Source organism: Mus caroli, unplaced genomic scaffold (genome assembly GCF_978045245.1).
Source record: "Mus caroli unplaced genomic scaffold, Mus_caroli_1 scaffold_2, whole genome shotgun sequence".
Lineage (NCBI taxonomy): Eukaryota > Metazoa > Chordata > Mammalia > Rodentia > Muridae > Mus > Mus caroli.
This window is the reverse complement of record NW_028227257.1, coordinates 43,961,370-43,980,375: the sequence shown is the minus strand read 5'-3', so window position 1 is coordinate 43,980,375 and position 19,006 is coordinate 43,961,370. Positions and strand designations below refer to the sequence as shown.

The 19,006-nt window shown below is 42.0% G+C and overlaps 1 protein-coding gene across 11 annotated transcripts in view; it reads left to right on the top strand.

Annotated features, from left to right (window-relative positions):
- The window catches only part of Plcb4 (phospholipase C beta 4), a 360,685-nt gene that overhangs the window by 288,743 nt on the left and 52,936 nt on the right, over nt 1–19,006 (top strand). For all 11 annotated transcript variants that reach the window (XM_085833842.1, XM_029473929.2, XM_029473932.2 and 8 more), the window contains 7 exons: nt 5,556–5,664; nt 8,508–8,718; nt 10,290–10,383; nt 12,635–12,714; nt 13,217–13,301; nt 16,221–16,311; nt 16,810–16,905. In XM_085833842.1, the coding sequence (XP_085689968.1) occupies nt 5,556–5,664; nt 8,508–8,718; nt 10,290–10,383; nt 12,635–12,714; nt 13,217–13,301; nt 16,221–16,311; nt 16,810–16,905 (766 nt within the window). The remainder of the gene's footprint in view (nt 1–5,555; nt 5,665–8,507; nt 8,719–10,289; nt 10,384–12,634; nt 12,715–13,216; nt 13,302–16,220; nt 16,312–16,809; nt 16,906–19,006) is intronic.

The following is a 19,006-nucleotide window of genomic DNA, read 5'->3' as shown; positions in this document are numbered from 1 at the left end:
TCTTAAACCTGGGGGACCAGCAGGAATCCAGCTTCCGAGGAGGTGGAAGATGCTTTGGGAGAGAGGAGAAAACTTTACCATGCCATCAGTTCATCATCCCTTCCTAAGCCAGCCATCTTCATAGATGGAAGCTCGTGCTTTCGGGCTGTATTTTGCGTTGTAGTTCAGGACCAGTTCTGAAGTCCCAAGGATAGGTGCTGCTCTTGCAGGCTCCTGCAGGCTTCATTTCCTCTCACAGATGGTTTTCCTTTGTCTGCCTAATAATAAATTTCATAATATTGAAAGACTTTAAAGTTTTTTATTTGTAAACCCTATAAGCTTTTTATTTTTAATTGGACAATTTAAAGGAAACATGCCGTTCTGGCTCTGCCATCCATATTCTTCATTATGAGGCAGGTCTTTCCCCATCACTGGTCCAGTGGACAGCCATACCTGTGTTCTTCATATTTCCTCCCATGTAGCTTCTCCTTAAGCAAGGAGATACTTTGTGTGGATGAGACTGATGGAATCGATGTGTTTCTAGATTTCTGCAGTTTGTAGTATATGCCTTTTAAGTTTATGCCCTGGGATTTCAATCAAAGCATTGTCTCCAAAGACCTCTTTCTTCTCCCAACAGCAGCCCCTCATCCCCACCCCTTGCCAGCTTCTTGCACATTCTATGTGCAGTTCTACTTTTATCTTGTTAATGTCTCCAGGGTCAAGACAGCGTTTGGCAGGGCAGCTTCACATCTTGTAACGCAAGGAAACAGGGCTCATCAGGAAAGCAAGAGGGATTGGAACATGAAGGTCTGTGACCCTAAAAAGTAATTAGACCTCGACATTTTCTAAGTATCCCAGCCTTGTAGCCTTAGTAGGCAGTTTCACTGCTGCATGGGACTCAGCATCGTGCAGAAAGACAAGAGAAAGTGAGGACCACTTGGAAGGAGGCCCTGGCCTCCATATATGCAGAATTTAGGGCAGATAGTTATACCTCGATGACAGAAACAGTCAGCTTGGAAACCCATTCAGTTTACTAGAGAACCAGCTATAGCAACAGCAAAAATCAATAGGTGCAGATACAACAAGGTTAATAGGCTAGAATTGACTGGGGAAAAAGAAATCTCCTTCCCATTACCCAGTGGCACAATGGCTCCTGCCGTCTTGCAGCCTGTAAATCTTGTCCCTTCTTTGTAAATTTCTGTTTAGTATACTCATCTCCTACCTTCAGGAGACAGGAGGGAAGGAAAGATTCAGCCCTTTACTTGGTTGCCGAGTACCTTATATGCCCCCTCCTCTCTCAGGGAGAGCTTTGGATTCATTTCTCATCTGCTTTCCAGGGCCTCTTGCTCATAGAATGCCACAGTCTGATTCCCCAGACAGGTATCATTAGCATCTCCTAGTAGTCTATTAACAATGCACATACACTGAGTTGGTAGTTGCCCTTAACAAGGTGGGCCAGGTAATGTGTACACATCGAAGTTTATGCAGCACTGTCTAAGCTAATAGGATTCTTCTTTGAGGTGCTTATTGGAGTGGGAGAGAAGCTGAGCATCATGCATGCCTACATACATACATAACATACATACATACATACATACATACATTACAGTAATCCCCATAAAGAATTTAGTCAGCCAAGTTCACCACTCACATCTAAACTTTTCCTATCACTCTGCCTCTGGGTTCTGTACAGTGTGCAAAGGGAATCTTTCTTGCCCACAGCATGAACTAACAGGCTAGAATCAAGAAGAGCCAGTGGAAGCACATGCTAGGAGCTGCCAGGTTTGGGTTCTCCTCGAAGCTCATTTGTACTTCCCAGGACTAGTTGCCATCTCTGGGGTCAGTTGGTTTCATATTCTTTTCCCGGGTGGTAATGAGATACATTGATTTTAGTATCACCTCCATTTCTGTTTCACTTGTCTCATAGAACAGCTAAGGGCTTGTAGAACAGAACGGAGGGCTGTGTAGAGAGCGTGAAACAAGCAAAATGAGAAAGAGGGAATGGGCCTCCTCTAGTGAGAGTAATAAAAACAAAGCTTTGTTTTCTTACCTCTGGTTACCTACGCCCTCACACACATCACCACATCATCTGATCACTGTAGCACTAAAGCTGATTTTTCCATTTTCCATTTTTATAGTTGGAAATATGTAAAAAAGCACCCCAAATCTCTTTCTATTTATGATATCTTTATTTTTTGATGAAAAGGGAGAAGAGAGAGAAAGTGGGGAGGGTATTTCATTCTATGAGTGAACCAATCCTTGCTGATTTTTATTTTCACCTTTTATATAATTTTTGAAATGATATCATTTATATTGTATATCGTTCTATTATATCATCATCTATCCTTCCCAGTGCACTTGTAATAAGGTCAGTTGACACCTTTTCTCAGTGAGGCTAAGGACAGAGGTGTGGAGACTGTCCCTAATAGATCTCATTTACCTGGGCACAGTTTTCTGTGACCTACTCTTAACAGCTATTTAGAACCTCATTTTGCAAAGCACTGGGTACCAGGAAGTGAAAATCTTGGGCATGTTGTTTATCTGACTGGAAGCTGATGTTGTCTCAGAGCTGTGAAGAACCTGCCTCGCTGTGCTTGTTTCTAACTAGAACTCCTCTGCATATAATGTTACTCTGAATATGATATGATACGATAGATATGATATATGATATGATGTAATATGTGCAGCATTGGTCCTTACTCTGATGCAGTGATGAAAACCTTACCATTTGTTTCCCTGCCTCTCAGTTATTCAGAGGGACCATGCTATGTTGCCTCTTAAAATGTGAAAATTTGGGGAAAAGAAAAGATTCTATTATTTGGCTGAGCAGGTCGAAATGGAGTTTTATTTTTGTCTGCACATAAAGCTCTTTGGCTAAGACTGTAACCATTAGGTAGCAAATACTGATATGTGCTGTGTTCCCTGGCTATCCAGTCTGCTATATGGATGGTCTTATGAGTATGATGTCCTCTAATGACATTTTAATGGATAAAGCTTTATTAGGTACACGGGCCAGATGATTAGTCCTACCTTGCAGAACTTAGGTATTTGGGATTTTTTGTTTTAGTTTGGTTTGTTTTCTGCTTTTGTTGTCATGGATATACACAAGTGTATTAAAATGCATGTGGTTACAGGTTAAAGCAATGCTTTTTGTTTCCGTTCTTTCTTTCTTTCCTTTTGAGACAGGGTCTCATATTGGTTGTTCTCCAACTCACTACCTAGCATAGGATGCCCTTCAACTCCCGATCCTCCTGCCTCTGCTTTCCAAGTGCTGCAATTACAGACAAGTATCACCACAGCTGATCAGTGCAGCACTGGAGATTACGCCCTCAGGGCTGGGCAAACACTCTATCCATTGAGACACACCTCCTATCTTAGAGCAGTGCTGCTTAAAATAAACAAGTCAGGATCACCTGGAAAGCGTACTAGCCCTCCCCCACCCCAAATAAGGCCTGGGTTCGCCCACAAATCAGTGTCAGTAGATCTAAGGAGAAGCCCCCAGAGGCTACATTCTTTAAAATCACCCACGTGATCAGAATGCTGCTGCTGCTGCCATGCATAGAGAATATTTTAAGTAGTGTCATGTTTGTAGGTTCCCCTGTGTGTAAAACACCCAGATATGTCTGAATTCCCTTCCTTTTTCCCTGTTGCCATCTATTTTCTCTCTCGCAGCTATATTCCCATGTTCCCTCCCACATGGATTTGCTCCATCATTTCTCTTAAGGTCCCAAATGCTCAACAGTGACCTTATGACCTAATTTTCCTAGGAAAGATAGAGAGGATAGCTCTGTGTGCAACCGTGCTGGGCTGTGAAAAGAACCCTAGCCATCCCTTATCGGTCTTCTTCAGTGCTATTGTTTAAGAGGAAAGAATGATTTCTAGAGAGTGGTTGAGGTTTTATTTCTTTGAATGCGTTTAAATGATTCTTCTCACCCCAGGGTGGGTTCTTATCCCCCTGAATACTGGAACGTGCCACATGGTGCAGCTCCTTAAAGGGTACAGCATGTCTTGACTTGCCTGGCAGCCTCCTGATCACATCAGTCTCTCTTTCTCTGCAGAACTCAGCAGCATTCTCTCCAGAACCAAGGCCTGCTGTTGTTAGTATAATAGTTTCCAACATATACATAGCTTAATCAATGATTCTTTGTTATTACAAAAGAAGCATGCTTCTTCTTGATAGTCTGTCAAAAGATTTCATCCCTTTAACACTCCTAACTAAACAGGACAAGGAGACGTCTAGACACATCTTTGTTTTAGCAGTTAAAATCAAGTGTTCCGTTGGCTGAAGGTGTTGCCCTGTACATAGTCCTCCTTTCAGAACCTGTAACAGCTGCTTCTAAGTGTCTTCCTAATAATATTGCAAAGTCTGTGCATGCATCTGGGTAAAGAGTTGTTGCCAAAATACTATTTGTTGAGCAATTCTTGCTCATATCTGCTAATTGGTCATTCTTCCACAAAAGTTTGCTTTTTACTCCTTTGAGGGATAATCATGGACACAATGCAATCCTGTCATCCTCTGAAGTATAAAAAAGTATAGTGGACCCTCTACTTCCAGACATGTGCCATGACATGTGAGCATATGAACACACAAACACAGGCACACACACCTGTGCAGGCATATACATGCAAGCACACACACACACATACCTGCACACACATATGCAGGTACACACACCTGTGCAGGCACATACATGTAGGTGCATACCATGCACATGTGCACACACACACACACACACAATAGTGAATGGGTGAAGGAAGTGTGTTGCTCCTGTAACTCAAGAAACATCTTGTGTGCTGGCTAGGAAAGGTTGCTGTCAGCAGCTTTTGCCAGAGCCTTTTCCCATACACTGTACTTGGAGTCCTAGAGTAAAGTGTGTTCAGCTTTAGAGTGAAGATGTTCTGCGCCACTGCTTTTTAATTTCAAGGTTTTAAAAAAAATATAATATACACTTATAAGTGTTATGTGCTTATTAATTTTCATTATTACAACCATAATTTTTTGGAAAACACTGGACTCAAGAAAATGAAGTTTGCAGGGTATTCAAGAACCTCTCATTGTTAGCGAAAGACAGATTAAAAACTATTTACTTATTCTGTCATTAAGAGATTTTGCGAATACTGGTTTGGGGTTTTGGGCCTCTCAGTGCATGATCTGGTTGCTTATTTTAATTTTTTTCACTTTTTAAAACTAGATTTATTACTAAACTTTTAAATAATGTAAAGATTCATTGCTCTCATTTTTACACATATTTGCAGCTAGTCACATCCTATACCACAGCCATGTGAGTAGTAGAGTAGAAGCCAGTGCAGCTGACATTCTCTATCATGTGCCCCTCAGCATTTAAACAGGAGAAAAGCACACATCTCTTTCTTCTCTGCCAGGCTCCATCAGAGTAAGTTCAGATATGGACTTTCTGAAGACTAGGTTAGGGAGAGAGTCAGGAAGGCAGGAAGTCTGATCTTGGTGATTATGAATACAATAGTCTAGATATACCTTGTTTTACAAATTATATGCATAGAAATGTGTTTCAAGTATGAGGGTTATGGATCTAAATGGACTGATTTTCTCATCACAGCATCAGCGAGATCCTCGGCTGAATGAAATTTTATTCCCATTTTATGATGCTAAAAGAGCAATGCAGATCATTGAGATGTATGAGCCTGATGAAGAGCTGAAGAAAAAAGGTAACATCAATGGAAAACTTTAATTAAATTTTGTTTTTGTTAAGACAGAAAAAGTGTACAGGCTTTAAAACCCTTGAATTTTAATTAAAATATCTTAAATGCTTTCGAGCACTGAAGATTTAAAGATTAGTAATTTATTTATTCTTTTCCTGCTCTTAAATTAATTCAATATGTATATTTTATCAAGTGAGTCCACACTGTCTAAAGTACAGTACTACTGAATATATCATGTTGTTAAGCACATTTCTATGACAGTCCCTGTACATGCTTAAAAATCAAGTTTTAATTTTGCATAGTATGAAAAGACAGTCTCTCTGCACAGTTTTTCGAAAGAATTTCTGTTACATAAGAATCTGCACCTTTATTTTCTCCCTTTTGTTTTGCTAAGCTTAATAAATTTAGTATGTAATGTGAGGTGCTCTAGAATTCCTAGAATTGTGAGCTTGGGTTGGAAGATTAAAAACACTGATAGGAAATTAACTAGTCAGGAAACATGTCCATAAGTAGTTCATATTCCTGGACCTTTGTCACTTTCATTTTATTTTGGAAACAATATGTTGGTCAAATATTAGTCAGAGGAAAAATGTGGAGAAGACTTCGGGTCATCCCTGCAGCAGGAGCATGCATGCCTGCAAGCCTGGCATGTGGAAGTAGGAAGCAAGCACCATTGCACTTGCTTTGAGCAGCTTTTTCTTATCATTGTGACGAGGATACCTGACAGGAGCAACTCAGTGGGGGAAAAGGATTTCACTTGGATCACATTTTGAGGAAATTTTCATCTGTCACGGCAGAAAGGCATGGTGTCAGGAATGTGAGGCACCTGGTCACATTATAGCAGGACTAACAAGCAGAAGTGTCCAGATCCCAGAGATGCCCCCAGTGACCTACCTCAGCTAGTCTGTTCAGTAACCTTTGAAACAGTGCCACCTACTGGTGATGAAGTGTCCCAACAGATCAACCTGTGAGGGATATTTCACATTCAAACTGTAACACTGGGAATTCAAAAATGAGTAAGCCCCGCCTCCCAAGGCAGTTGTAGTTTGTTCAAAGCAAAGACAAGTGGAACAGTTCCTTGGCAGTGTGATAATGTTATGATTTTATGTATGTCTTTGTTACTGCTCAAGATCTATCAAGACCTAAAAACGTAGAGCTCAGATTCTTCACTGCCTCTGCTTGAAGAGGGGGTGGTCTGCAGGCCAGTGGCTTTTGTTATCTTCTGTATACATGTGACTTTGAGAGTAAACCCTCCAGTCCTAATCTCTACCATATACCAAGGCCTTTCCATCTGCACGTTGTAGATGGGGATGTTTGCAGCACGCTTTGATTTCCCTGTATCCAGCCTTCCTCCTTTCCCAGCCTATAAAATGCCACACTGCTCACTTAGCTTTTCAAGCCAGAACCCCGTAGTTTTGAATTCTTTCACATCACGTATGATCTTTCAGGAAAACTCATGAGATCCACTTCTCCATTCTCAGCTTCTCAGATGCTCAGGCCTGCAGTGCCTCTCATGGGCAAAGCTAATTGCATTCTGATCTATCCCCTGATCCCTTATTCAGTACTGTACGTCACACAGCAGCCAGAGTAAGCCTTTTAGAACACTATTTGCTGGTTTCATTGGACTCTTCCATCCCACCAAAGCTTCCCAGCACACTTGGAGTAAAATCTCAAGTGCTTAGGACCAAAAACTGGTGAATGTGGCCTTTGGCTCCCTCTCCAGCATCATTGCCCACCACTTTCCCAAGATGTCACTCTCTCTACCCTACATTCATCGAATAGATTGAGAACGCACACTTCTGCATTAAGATCTCCGCATTTGCTCATTCTTCTGCCTGAAATCCCCGCTCGTGCTTATGTGGTTTGTCCCCTTACTCGTGTGTGTCCTTATGATCTCACTGGACACATATCCAAACCAGGATCCTAGTATTCTTTTGTAGCTTTCATCTTGCAGGCTTTGTCCCTTCAATACTTTTAAGGCATGATTTGCTCATATTTATTGCTCTTACCCATAATATGTTAGTTTTGTAAAACTGGAATATGTATCTGTTTTCTGCATCTATACCAGTGTGTTAAAAGTATTTGGTGTTAGAATGAACGAACACTCTCTTTTGCGATCAGTGGAGCTCTTCTGTAGGTGTGAAACTGTTTTCATAACTTGCAAATGGTGACATGAAGATGCGAAGGCCTGAGGCTGCCAGCGCTTGTGAAACATTGGTTATTCGTTCTGTGCTTGCCATGTAGCCCTGCCCCATTTTAGAAAAGAGTGACTGAAGTGAGAAGTGCCCTGTGTCTCAGGAATGTCTCTTATCAGCTCTACAGGTTACCTCCAGACAGTTGTGAAAATTAAGTTGTTGAATTTTGGAGAGGCAGCCATTCCCAGGAAAGGTCTCTCCTTTGAATGAATGAAAATTCCAGTGACTTAGAATTAATGCCACACATCCTACAGGTATTCTCAAGTTACCAGTCCTAGGAGGCAGGTGGGCTAGCATTCTCTCCATTTTTTTTTTTTCAGGAGAAACCAGGAGACAGGCAGTGAAAGGCAGGTGGCCATAGCAGAGCCAGAGGTTCCCAGGTCCCTCCTCACCATGGTTCATAGCACAGTTTCTTCGTTTGCAGGACTGGAAAGATCTGCTGCTACTGATATGAAAGGAGACTATTTATAGACTGCCTTGGTTTGCTTGTGATATGTAATCATGCATTGTTTAAGTTCTGAAAGGTGCAGGTTCTTGGGAAGGACCATGAAGTTGCTTCTGCTCTTATGTTTAAGCTGTCACAACTAGGCTGAGCAAAATGTAAGATGTGCATCTTCAGACACCCAGTATCATTAAGATCTCCTTTCTCCCTAGGCCTCATATCCAGTGATGGATTCTGCAGATATCTGATGTCAGATGAAAATGCCCCCGTCTTCCTAGATCGCTTAGAACTTTACCAGGAGATGGACCACCCGCTGGCTCATTACTTCATCAGTTCCTCCCACAACACCTATCTCACCGGCCGGCAATTTGGAGGAAAGTCTTCAGTGGAAATGTACAGACAAGTTCTCCTGGCTGGTTGCAGGTCTGGAAATCAAGATGGCAATTTGCTTTGTTTGTATATGGCACCTGTACATTTATAGTTGTCCTCCCCTTATCCCTTGGATCCCCAGTGTTCCAAGATGGCCAGATGATCTGTGAAGCAATGGCTCATACCTAATTCTATATATCTACACCCCATCCCCATATATCAATAAGTATGATGAAGTCCTATTTACACATTAGGCACAGAGAGTTTAGCAACACCGATATTAAAATTTGTCCAAGGATATACTGTGATAATATCGGCAGCTTCACTGCCTTTTCACTTTGGGGCTGCTATTATGAAAGGAAGGGTTCCTTGAACAAGCACTAGAGTTCTACAATATTGTGAAACAGGGAAGGCCACTACTGGCTGGCAGGTGGTAGTGAATACAGCGTGATGTGCTGGGCCCTGCACTGATGCAGTTCGTAGGCAGGATGCTCAGCTGCCTGTGCCACCCCATGACTCACTTGGTGTTTAAGTTAAATGTAGAAGTTGCTTATTTCTAGAACTTTGCAGCCAATATTCTCCAACCAATGTTGACCGTAGTTAACTGAACATTGGTAAGGGAAGGCTCTTTTAATTTACTTTTCTCAAAAATCAGAAATAGTAATCATCATGAAAAGGCTATCTACATTTTTCTTTAACAGATTATGTTCATTTAACTTTAAGTGAGAACAAACAATATCACACGAAGGACTCAGTTATCTTAGGAGTCAAAAGACACTAATTTACTATGATTTTAAAATATAACCTCAAAAATATTAAAACCAGAAAATATAGATATTTTAAGAATCCACATTAAGTTGTATATACCCATATTTAATCTTAGCAAGAAGCTTCTGGATTTAGTTTGGTGGGGGCGGATATTTGCTTAGCCTGTGCAAGGTCTTTAATTCAATCCCTACCATTGCCCAAAAATACAAAAATCACATTTATCAAAAAAAAATGTGTCTGCTGAATATAAAGCTCAGAAGTTTAGTTCTCTGAGGAGAGGACACTGAAAGTGATTTTTATAGCAATAAACAAATAATTAAGGTTGAAGTGGTGAAAAAATAAGAAATATGATTGTATTATTTTTTGGAAATTTTTTTTTAAGGCTTGCTATGTTTTGTGTCTGGAAGTGCTGCAAGAGAGAATAACTCCATCCTTACTTCATTGATGAGCTTTGTCAGAATACCTGTGTGTGAACCCTAACACAGCATGATCAATTGTTTCTTGCTTGGCTTTAGGGATGGAGTTGGGAGCCCCAAGCCTGCTAAGCAAGGGCTTGACTGAGTTATGGCCCAGGATTTCGCTTCACTTTTTATTTTGAGAAAGAATCTCACTAACTTGCCCTTGTTGGCCTTACAATCTCAAGAAACTGGAATTGTCCATTTTCTCCCCCAAGGTCTTTTCAGTGATGCTAACCTGAGGATTAAAATGTAGTTTTGACCTGCATACCCATGAGACACCCATGGTACACACTCAGCTTTCTGACCTGTAAGAAGCCCCTTATTTTGATGCCTCTTGGACTTAGTGTGTGGTTTCCTGTTAAGGGCTCAGTGTTGTAATCTGACTGACTGTGTTCCTAGGTGTGTTGAACTTGACTGTTGGGATGGAAAAGGTGAAGATCAGGAACCGATAATAACTCACGGAAAAGCAATGTGCACAGACATCCTTTTTAAGGTGGGTTTTACGTGTTCACAAGCATAGCTTTCCCAGACTTTTGAACAAATGCAGGAAACAAGAAAATAATTTTTTTTTCATTTTCCCAAACAATGTACCTTCACGTTTCTTTTTCTCTCTTTTTAAGGAGAAAGTCAAGACAGGTATTATTCGTTGTATAGTATTCCGTCCGTGGTCTTTTTCTTGTTTGCAAATGATAACTATAATGTACAGAGATCCTTTAACAGAGTCTACCTAGTTCTAGCCCAATACAATTTTTGGCCCAGTTGGGTACATACAGCCTAGCTACTCGAGATGCTGAAGTAGGGAGATTGCTTGAGTTTAAGATTTCAAGGCTAGCATGGAAGAAATAACGAGAAATTTCCTCAAATTAAAATCAACAAAACATTTTTTATCTTACCTATCTATTTGCTTGTCCACTTTCTGTTATTCCTGAGAGACTCCAAGGTAGCATAAAAAGATAAACAAAGCTTATACATAGCCTTATAATAAGGAGACAGTGAGGTTGGCATTGTGAATGATTGTTAGGAAATATTAGAAATTTGGAAACTTTACCACAAACCAGGCTCTACACTTTCAAAGGATTTAGAGCCAAGAACAAAACATGATTCCTAGGACCAGCATGGTCATTTCAGTACCAAGGCCAGTGAGAAGTTCCCCACTGAAGCTTCCCACCTAAAGTTAAATAGTTAATAAACAAGGCATCTCATGGGATCTTTGGGTGGTGTCAACGTGTGATTTGAAGGCTAGTTTCGTAGTGTGTTCTTCCACATATCCATAGTATTCCACCAAAGCTAAGAAAATGTGTGGTAGGCTGATGTCAGAAACATCCGTGCCTGCTGGTTTGCACAGTCTAGGATAGATGGTGACGATGTCTGAAACAATGGCCCTGAGCTCTGGTGACTTCTCAAATCACCAAGGTGTCTTTCAAACCAGAGATGCCTCAATTCTGTACATGGAGTGTTCTGTCCATATCATGTCTCTTAGACAAGGTATTAGTGACTTTCAGTCAGCAATAATTCAAGATCATGCTTTCTAAGGAGAGTTAGGGTGTATTCAAGTGAGCAGGTATGAGTTATCAAATGACAAAACCAGAAATGTCCTCCTTAAAGAACTAAGGAGATCAGTCAGGACACAGCATGGAAAAGAATCACCCAGAAGGAAAGCAGACCGCAAGGACAAAGCCAGAGTTTTTCTCAAGTGAAAATTCTGGAACATTTACTAGGCAATTAAGTGTGTGGTCATTTTTACCTGTGAATAAATTTTAAGAAATAACAATTAAATGACTGATTCAATAGGATATTTTCAAGTTTGTAATTTTATCCGCCCTGCCATAGATAATCATTGTAGAAATATTTTCTGACTTGCTGAGGAGTGACGAGGCTTGCTCTGTGGTTAGCTATAGACCAGTAAGAACTTGTAGATTTTATAGTGTGATAGTCTGATTATAGAAGCATTGGTTCGAAGTCCCTTTCTCTAAAATAATCATGAGGGCTAACCCTCAGATGGCATCTTGTCTACTTCATAAGATGCAAGGTATGGGGAAATGTCAGCCCATTTGGAAGTAGGCAGGGATATAAAAGTGAAGTCAGAGCCCAATGTCTGTTTTACCTCACATGTGACCTGACTACAGAAGAGACCCACTTTTCACTAGGCTCACAGGAAACAATGGATATTGCAGCTGTCATAGCAGTACAGTAGGGTCAACAAAGAACGGTGGGCACAGACATAGGCCAAGATGATTCCAAACTCGGAGGAAGGACAGTTAGAAGCTTCCAGAAATCCTTGTGTTACTACCAGCACATTTCTCCAGAAGAGTGAGCTGAAGAATTGACTGTCATGAAAATGCCTGCACAAAGTTTACGTTCTCCTCGAGGAGAGTGATGCGGGCCAATGCTGGGGCTTTGTGGTTGAGCACATCCTTCAAGGCTCTGCATTCAAAGTGCTACACAAAAGGGGGCAAGAGGAGCCAGAGTCCCTGGCTCTGCACATTGTCAAGTGAAAACCAGCAGGCCACTCAAGTAATGTCACTTAATAAATAGCACTGGAGAAATAGAAGAGAGCTTTGACTGAAAAGCGATGTCCTAAACCTCTTGAGCCTTCCCAGGAGGGGTGTCTAGGCAGACGTGTTCTCCAGGTCAGAACTGTTAAAGCTGACTTTCTGAAACGCTCAGTTAGTGGGCTGTGAACGGTGTCAGGTGCCTTAAGTCTGTCTGCTCTTTTCTTTCATAAACACTCTTTGTCGTTAAAGGATGTAATCCAGGCCATCAAGGAAACGGCGTTTGTCACATCAGAATACCCTGTCATTCTCTCCTTCGAAAACCACTGCAGGTATAAAGGCTCCTTCTTTTCCACGTCCCTTCTTGGTGGTGTTTCAGATCCCTTGCTCTTCGTCCTGCTGTTCATTATTTCTTTTAACTAACTGAGTAGTTTGCTGTCCGATGTGCTAAGTCGAAAGTAACCCTTCAGTGAGGACACAGTCTTTCCCACCCTGTCTACCAAGAAGTCATCTCCATGTGACTCAGTAATGCTTTCCCTGAACTAAAGGCCAGAAATTAGGGGACACCTAGTCTAAAGTTCCTTTGAGATGGAAAATTTGGCAATAACTTGGAATGAATTCTTAGGTTTTTTTTCTTGCCAGTTTTTTTTTAAATTTAAAGTTGTACCAATTAAAGTTTGTACAGTGTATTACAAGTATAGCTCCAGTTAATGCTATAAAGACAGCCCTGCACTTTGTAAAGCAGAGGAGTCTAGTTGTTGGAATGGATGTCTCTCTCTTTCTTGGAGAGCTAATGGACACTTGAGTTTACAAATGCCACTTCTTTCTCCCCAGCAAATATCAACAGTACAAGATGTCCAAGTATTGTGAAGATCTATTTGGGGATCTCCTGTTGAAACAAGCACTTGAGTCGCATCCAGTACGTATTTTTAGCAAACCAGAGTTCCAGCATGAATGGATTTGTTTTGAAATGTGTTTTTCAGGGGTCAAGTAGCACTGGAGGCTGAATACTAAGGATTTTCATATTTATTTAGATTCTCTGGTACAAAAAGCTTTTATCGTGCTTCAGAGGGATGTAGAGAGGAACACAAAGTAAACATCTGACTTGGTTTAATCCGGCTGCTCTTAGGACCTCATGTTTTATGTTTCATAAAGCTTCCAAGGCAAGAGTCCAGGCCCCTCCGTGTGTCCCAGTGTCCATTGCATTCTGAGTCACTTCAGATACCTGTAAAAGCACCTGCGCTAGGGCCCCACCTATACTGGTTCGGTTCTGATTGACCCAGGGTCATAAGCAGGTGCATTATTTAATTCCTCCAGGTAAACAAATGTGTGCCCAGGGTTCAACATTCATGGGAGCCCGTCGCTGTGGGAAAAGCTCCAAACTGATGTCCTAAGACACAGAGGTCAAGTTCCCAACTCCAAAGTAAATACTCAGGCAAAGTCACATGACCGTTTTTTTTTTTTTGAACTTCATTATATACCTGCCAGTTTGTTCATTAAGCAGTTGTTATTAAAGTCCGTGGTCCATAGGAGGGCTTTATGGAGTCTGAATGCATTTGTAAGTGTTCCAGAGAATTCCTTGGATTTCTGTCAGGATCCCTAACATCCAAGAGGATAAGATGCACTGTGGCAAGATGTTACAAGAAGCAAGACTTGCTAAAATTAAAGTCTGTTACAGGAAGGCTGTCCAGCCTTCCTATAAATATGGTAGCATTTGACAAAAGGAGAGGGGCAGGAAAGTCCATGCATGACAAGAGGGTGTTTGCTACGTGAATGGCTTGGCTGCTCTAACCATGGATTTTTCACAAAGGTGTGTGTGGCAGCAGAAAGGGCATGGAGCCCAGGCTGCATCCTTTGCTCTTTGCAGCCTGCTGAAACACTGGGGCAGCAGAACTCCCAGCACTCGATCTTTCCCCCACACTTGGCCTGACTGTTGGCTTCCAGTGCCTGCAGCTCTCTGTGGAATGTGACCTCTAGTCAGTGGTCAGGCTCCGATCACATGAGAGACAGGCCGGACGGGGTCTGAGAATGAACTCCCCACAAATCCCCTCACTCGGTGTTCCTAAGGGCTATTTCTGAGTGCCTGTTCTCTTCTGACCCTTGGAATCCCCAGCTCATTTCCCTGTTTGCCACCCTCTGGTGCCCCAGTGATTTATTTTATTACTGTGGTTTCCTTAGCCTTCTGTTCTCTTGGGTAAGAGAAGAGACTTGCTATTTGCAAAGGCCATTGTGTTTTTCTTAATTAATTAAATAATTAATGTGCATCCCAAATGCTGCTCATCCTCCAGGCCCCTCCCTCACAGAGTCCCTCCCCTTCTCCTCTGAGAGGGTGGGACCCCCTGGGTATTCCCCAACCCTAGAAGTCTCTGACAGATTAGGCACATCAGCTGCCACTGAGGCCAGACCAGGAAGCCATGAAGACTGAATGTTCTTTGGTTGGTAGCTCAGACTCTTGAGAGCTCACAGAGAGCCAGGTTTGCTGACTCTGTAGGTTTGCATCCCCTTCAGGGCCTTCAGTCCTTACCCCAACTCTTCCATAAATGTCCCTGACCTTTGTGTAAAGTTTGGCTGTTGGTATCTGCATCTCTTTCAGCTGGGTAAAGCCTCCCAGAAGACAATTATGCTAGACTCCTGTCTACAAGGATAACAGAGTATCATTAATAGTGTCAGGGGCTGGTTCTTGCCCATAGGATGGGTTTTAAGTTGAGCCAGTTATTGGTTGGCCTTTCCTTTGGTTTCTGCTCCATCCTTGCATTTCTTTTAGGCAGGACAAATTTTGGGTCAAAAGTTTTGTGGATTAGTTGGTGTCTTTATCCCTCCACTGGGGGTCCTACCTGGCCTCTTCAGGTTCCATATCCCCACTGTTAGGCATCTCAGCTAAGGTCACCAGCATTGGCTACTATCCCAGGTCTCTGGGATTTCCTAGACATCCCCCCTCTCGCAGGCAGCTGCAAATTTCCATTTACTCTCCTGGCCTCTGGGCCTCTCTCCTATCTCTCCCTACATCTGATCCTAACCACCCATTCCTCTCTCCCACCCAGTTCCCTCCGTCCCTCTGCCTCCTATTACTATTTTGTTTCCCCTTGTAAGTGTGATTTTTTTGTGTGTGTGAAGGGACGTACACATTCCCGGGGAAGGGACCAATTCCACCAGGCAGCCTGTAGCAGGCAGCCCTCAGTTAAAAGTCCTAAGAAGTCAATGCATAGACTTGCTTCTGAAACATAGGATAAAGTAATGAGTTGTGAGATAAATGGCTGTGTGGAAAGATGCATAGGTAAGTGCATGTGGCTAATAGCTGGATGGATGGGGAGTGAATAAGTAGACAGAGGTCAGTCCCAGACCTAAACAGACTTAACTTCCTGTAAAGTACAAACATGACACCACAGCGAAGTTCAGATTCCAGCAACTCAAAACTCTCCCATGTTTAGAGAACCCATAAAAATCCCACATCAGTCTGGTGAGAAGACAGGCTTAGTCTGTGACCTGGTGCAGACGCAGGGGTGATCTGAGGCCATTCAAGTGCTTTATGATGGACCTGAGATGTGAAAAGCCCACCATACAGCAGGACTGCCACCCCCAGCACCACTCAGGTCAGACCCTACTCTACTAGGGAGCTTGGATCCATCTGTATACCCCAGAAGACTTGGGGTGTTCCAGCTTTACAGCATTATTTAAATTAAAGTTGAATTCAGTGAGCTAATGAGCATTGGGCAGAAGCAGAGCTGTGCACACTGACATCTAGTGGATGCTGGCTGGTATGACTCCCGGCCCCCTGGGGCGCTTCCGCTCTGGAATTGAGCATGAAGTCCCTAACTGAGCTCTTTCTATATATCTCTAGCTTGAACCAGGAAGGCCCTTGCCGTCTCCTAATGACCTCAAAAGAAAAATACTCATCAAGAATAAGAGGCTGAAGCCTGAAGTTGAAAAGAGTAAGTCAATTGCACATGTGGCTTTTGAGCAGTTCTGCTGTCTCGATGAAATCTGATTTAGAACAAATTTGGGAAGGGAATGGTGGAATGCAGATAGTACATTTATCTTCCAGCGTTATTCTACTACATTCCCATTAATCCTTAGTTCTTACAACTGGTCCATTCAGTGGAAACCCTCCTTCATGTGTTTACGTGCAAAAATACAGAAGAAAAAAGGTTTTGTACTGCTATATACTTTGTCACGGTTTTGTTCATAAAAGATAAATTAATTTACGCTCACATTGGAAACATCTCAGTGTTGTAAGGCTGGGGAAGCGGCTCCAGGGTTAAACGCTCACCGTGCATGCGTGAGGATCTGAGTCTAATCAACGAGAATCCACACGCTGAACGTGAACACTCGTAATGCCCCTAAAGATGGAAGGGGAAGACAGAGAGTTTCTCATACTTCCCAAGTGATCTAGCATCTGTTCTCATCTCCGTGTGTAATGGTACTTACAGAACAGCTTGAAGCTTTGAAAAGCATGATGGAAGCTGGAGAGTCAGCGGCCCCGGCTAGCATCTTGGAAGACGACAATGAAGAGGAAATAGAAAGTGGTGAGTTGTGGGGCTGGGGAAGAAGGCTGCATGGGTAAAATGCTCACCATGCAGATCATAATCTGAATACCCAGAATCCATATGCTTAATATGAACACCTGTAATGCCTGTGAAGATGGGAAGCAGAGACAGAAGAATTTCTTTAAATCCATGAGCCAGCTAGTTTGGCAAAAGCACTGGAAACCACCAAGAGAGCCTGCCTCAAAACAAGGTGGGAGGTGAGGCCTGACAACCAGGGTTGTCCTCTGATCTCCATGTGTGCACTGTGGACATATACTCACTGTCTTTCACATACTCTCATTGACACACATAAACGTATGGCACAGATACCATACACACACACACACACACACACTCCTGCACAGACGCACACACACATACACACGCATGCACACACATTCCTGCACACATACACACTCCTACACACACACATACTTCTGCACACACAAAGAGTTATGAGATGTCATTTTAAGTTACAAGTTTTTAAAAGGGTTATATTGGAAATAAGAAAAACATTAATTTCTCTTAACAAACTCCTTTGACTAGCAATGACTTTATCTTGCTAAATATTTAGGAGTACTTCATCTTTTGAGGGAATGGCATTTTTATAGATACTGTTATTTCCATTTTATCTGAACACTGGATATGAGTGGCTTAGTTGTCTCCCTTCCCATTGTGAACTGAGCCCTTCAGAAGAGATTTCCAGTCAGAGACTCGGCCTTGAATCACTTGCTGTATTAGGCAGGAGTTGAAGAGAATTTTTGAAAGGTCCACTCTATAATCCTTTATGTTTTGTAAAGAAAAACATGAACGTCAGTCTTGTTACTGATAGTAATAAGACATGTGCTAAGAGAAGTGAATGACGTGATTGACTGATGCTCATAAAGTGAACTTGACAGTCAAAGCCTGTATTGCAATTTTGTTAAGCCTGGGTGTAGCTCAGTGATACAGCACAGGTTTAACCTGCATGAGGCCTTCTCAACCAGAGTCCCTGGAAGCCTTACTGAAAATATGAATATTGACCATCACCTATTTAGCCTCTCAATATAGCCAGCCATGATGTGCTGTTTAAAATTGGTGCTGGGGTTGTAATTCAAGATAGCATATTTGCCTAGTATGAGCAAAGCCCTCGGTTTGGTTCTCTGCACTAAAAAATAATAATATACTACTTAGTAATAATAGTCACAAGTGGGCCATTTGAAAGTTTGGGGATGTTTTCAGGTCGTGATCTCCTGACCATGTATCCTGAGAATTACCTGGCCAAGTGATTGGAACTTGCATTGCTTTATGGAACCACGTGCACAGACTGACTTAAGACTAATTACTTGTAGAAACTTTCTTATTACTCACACATATGGACTATGTCTGATTTTAGACTAGGTACATAGGCGAAACCCAAAAGCTATATGAGAGTTACCTAATTTTACTCACTGTCCCTTATTGAAGATCCTCACTGTCTTCACTGAAGACCTTCACTGAGAGATTCCATTAAGAAACAAGCCAAGTTTCCATAGGGTTTAACTTCAATCTCAGAGAAAAAAACATAACGTTTGGCTTCCTTGTGTTTCTCTGTGCCTAGTGGGATCTAAATGACCAAAGGTCTCTGGTATTATTCAGTTAGTTCCTATAATGTTTGTGTTTTATTACATAATGCACCATCCACATTTGGAGGCAGAAATCTGTGGTGATTTATAATTACCTCTCAGGATTTTGTGAGCAACTGGGGTTTATTTGGCTAGTTCTCCTTGAGTTTTTTTTAATACAGTTGCTAGCAGGTGGACATCTGGAGTCGGCATCACTTTAAGATTTGTAGACAATTTAGACAAGATTGCTCTCTGGTTTAACCATCTGTGGAGCTCAGCTGGGTCATTGTAGCAGAGCATCCCCTGTGGCCTCTGTGTAATATCAGCATCTCACAACATTTGCTAAGTTATACCATCCAAGAACCCGGGCCCTAGATGCATGAAGCAGGAGCTGTTACGTTATTTAAGAGCTATGAACACTTCATCTCTATTTTGTTCATCGACGCAGTGAGTGGCAGATCAGATATCAGTTCAGCTATCTTTGGATGTATAATATGTAACCATTAGATTTTTCAGAT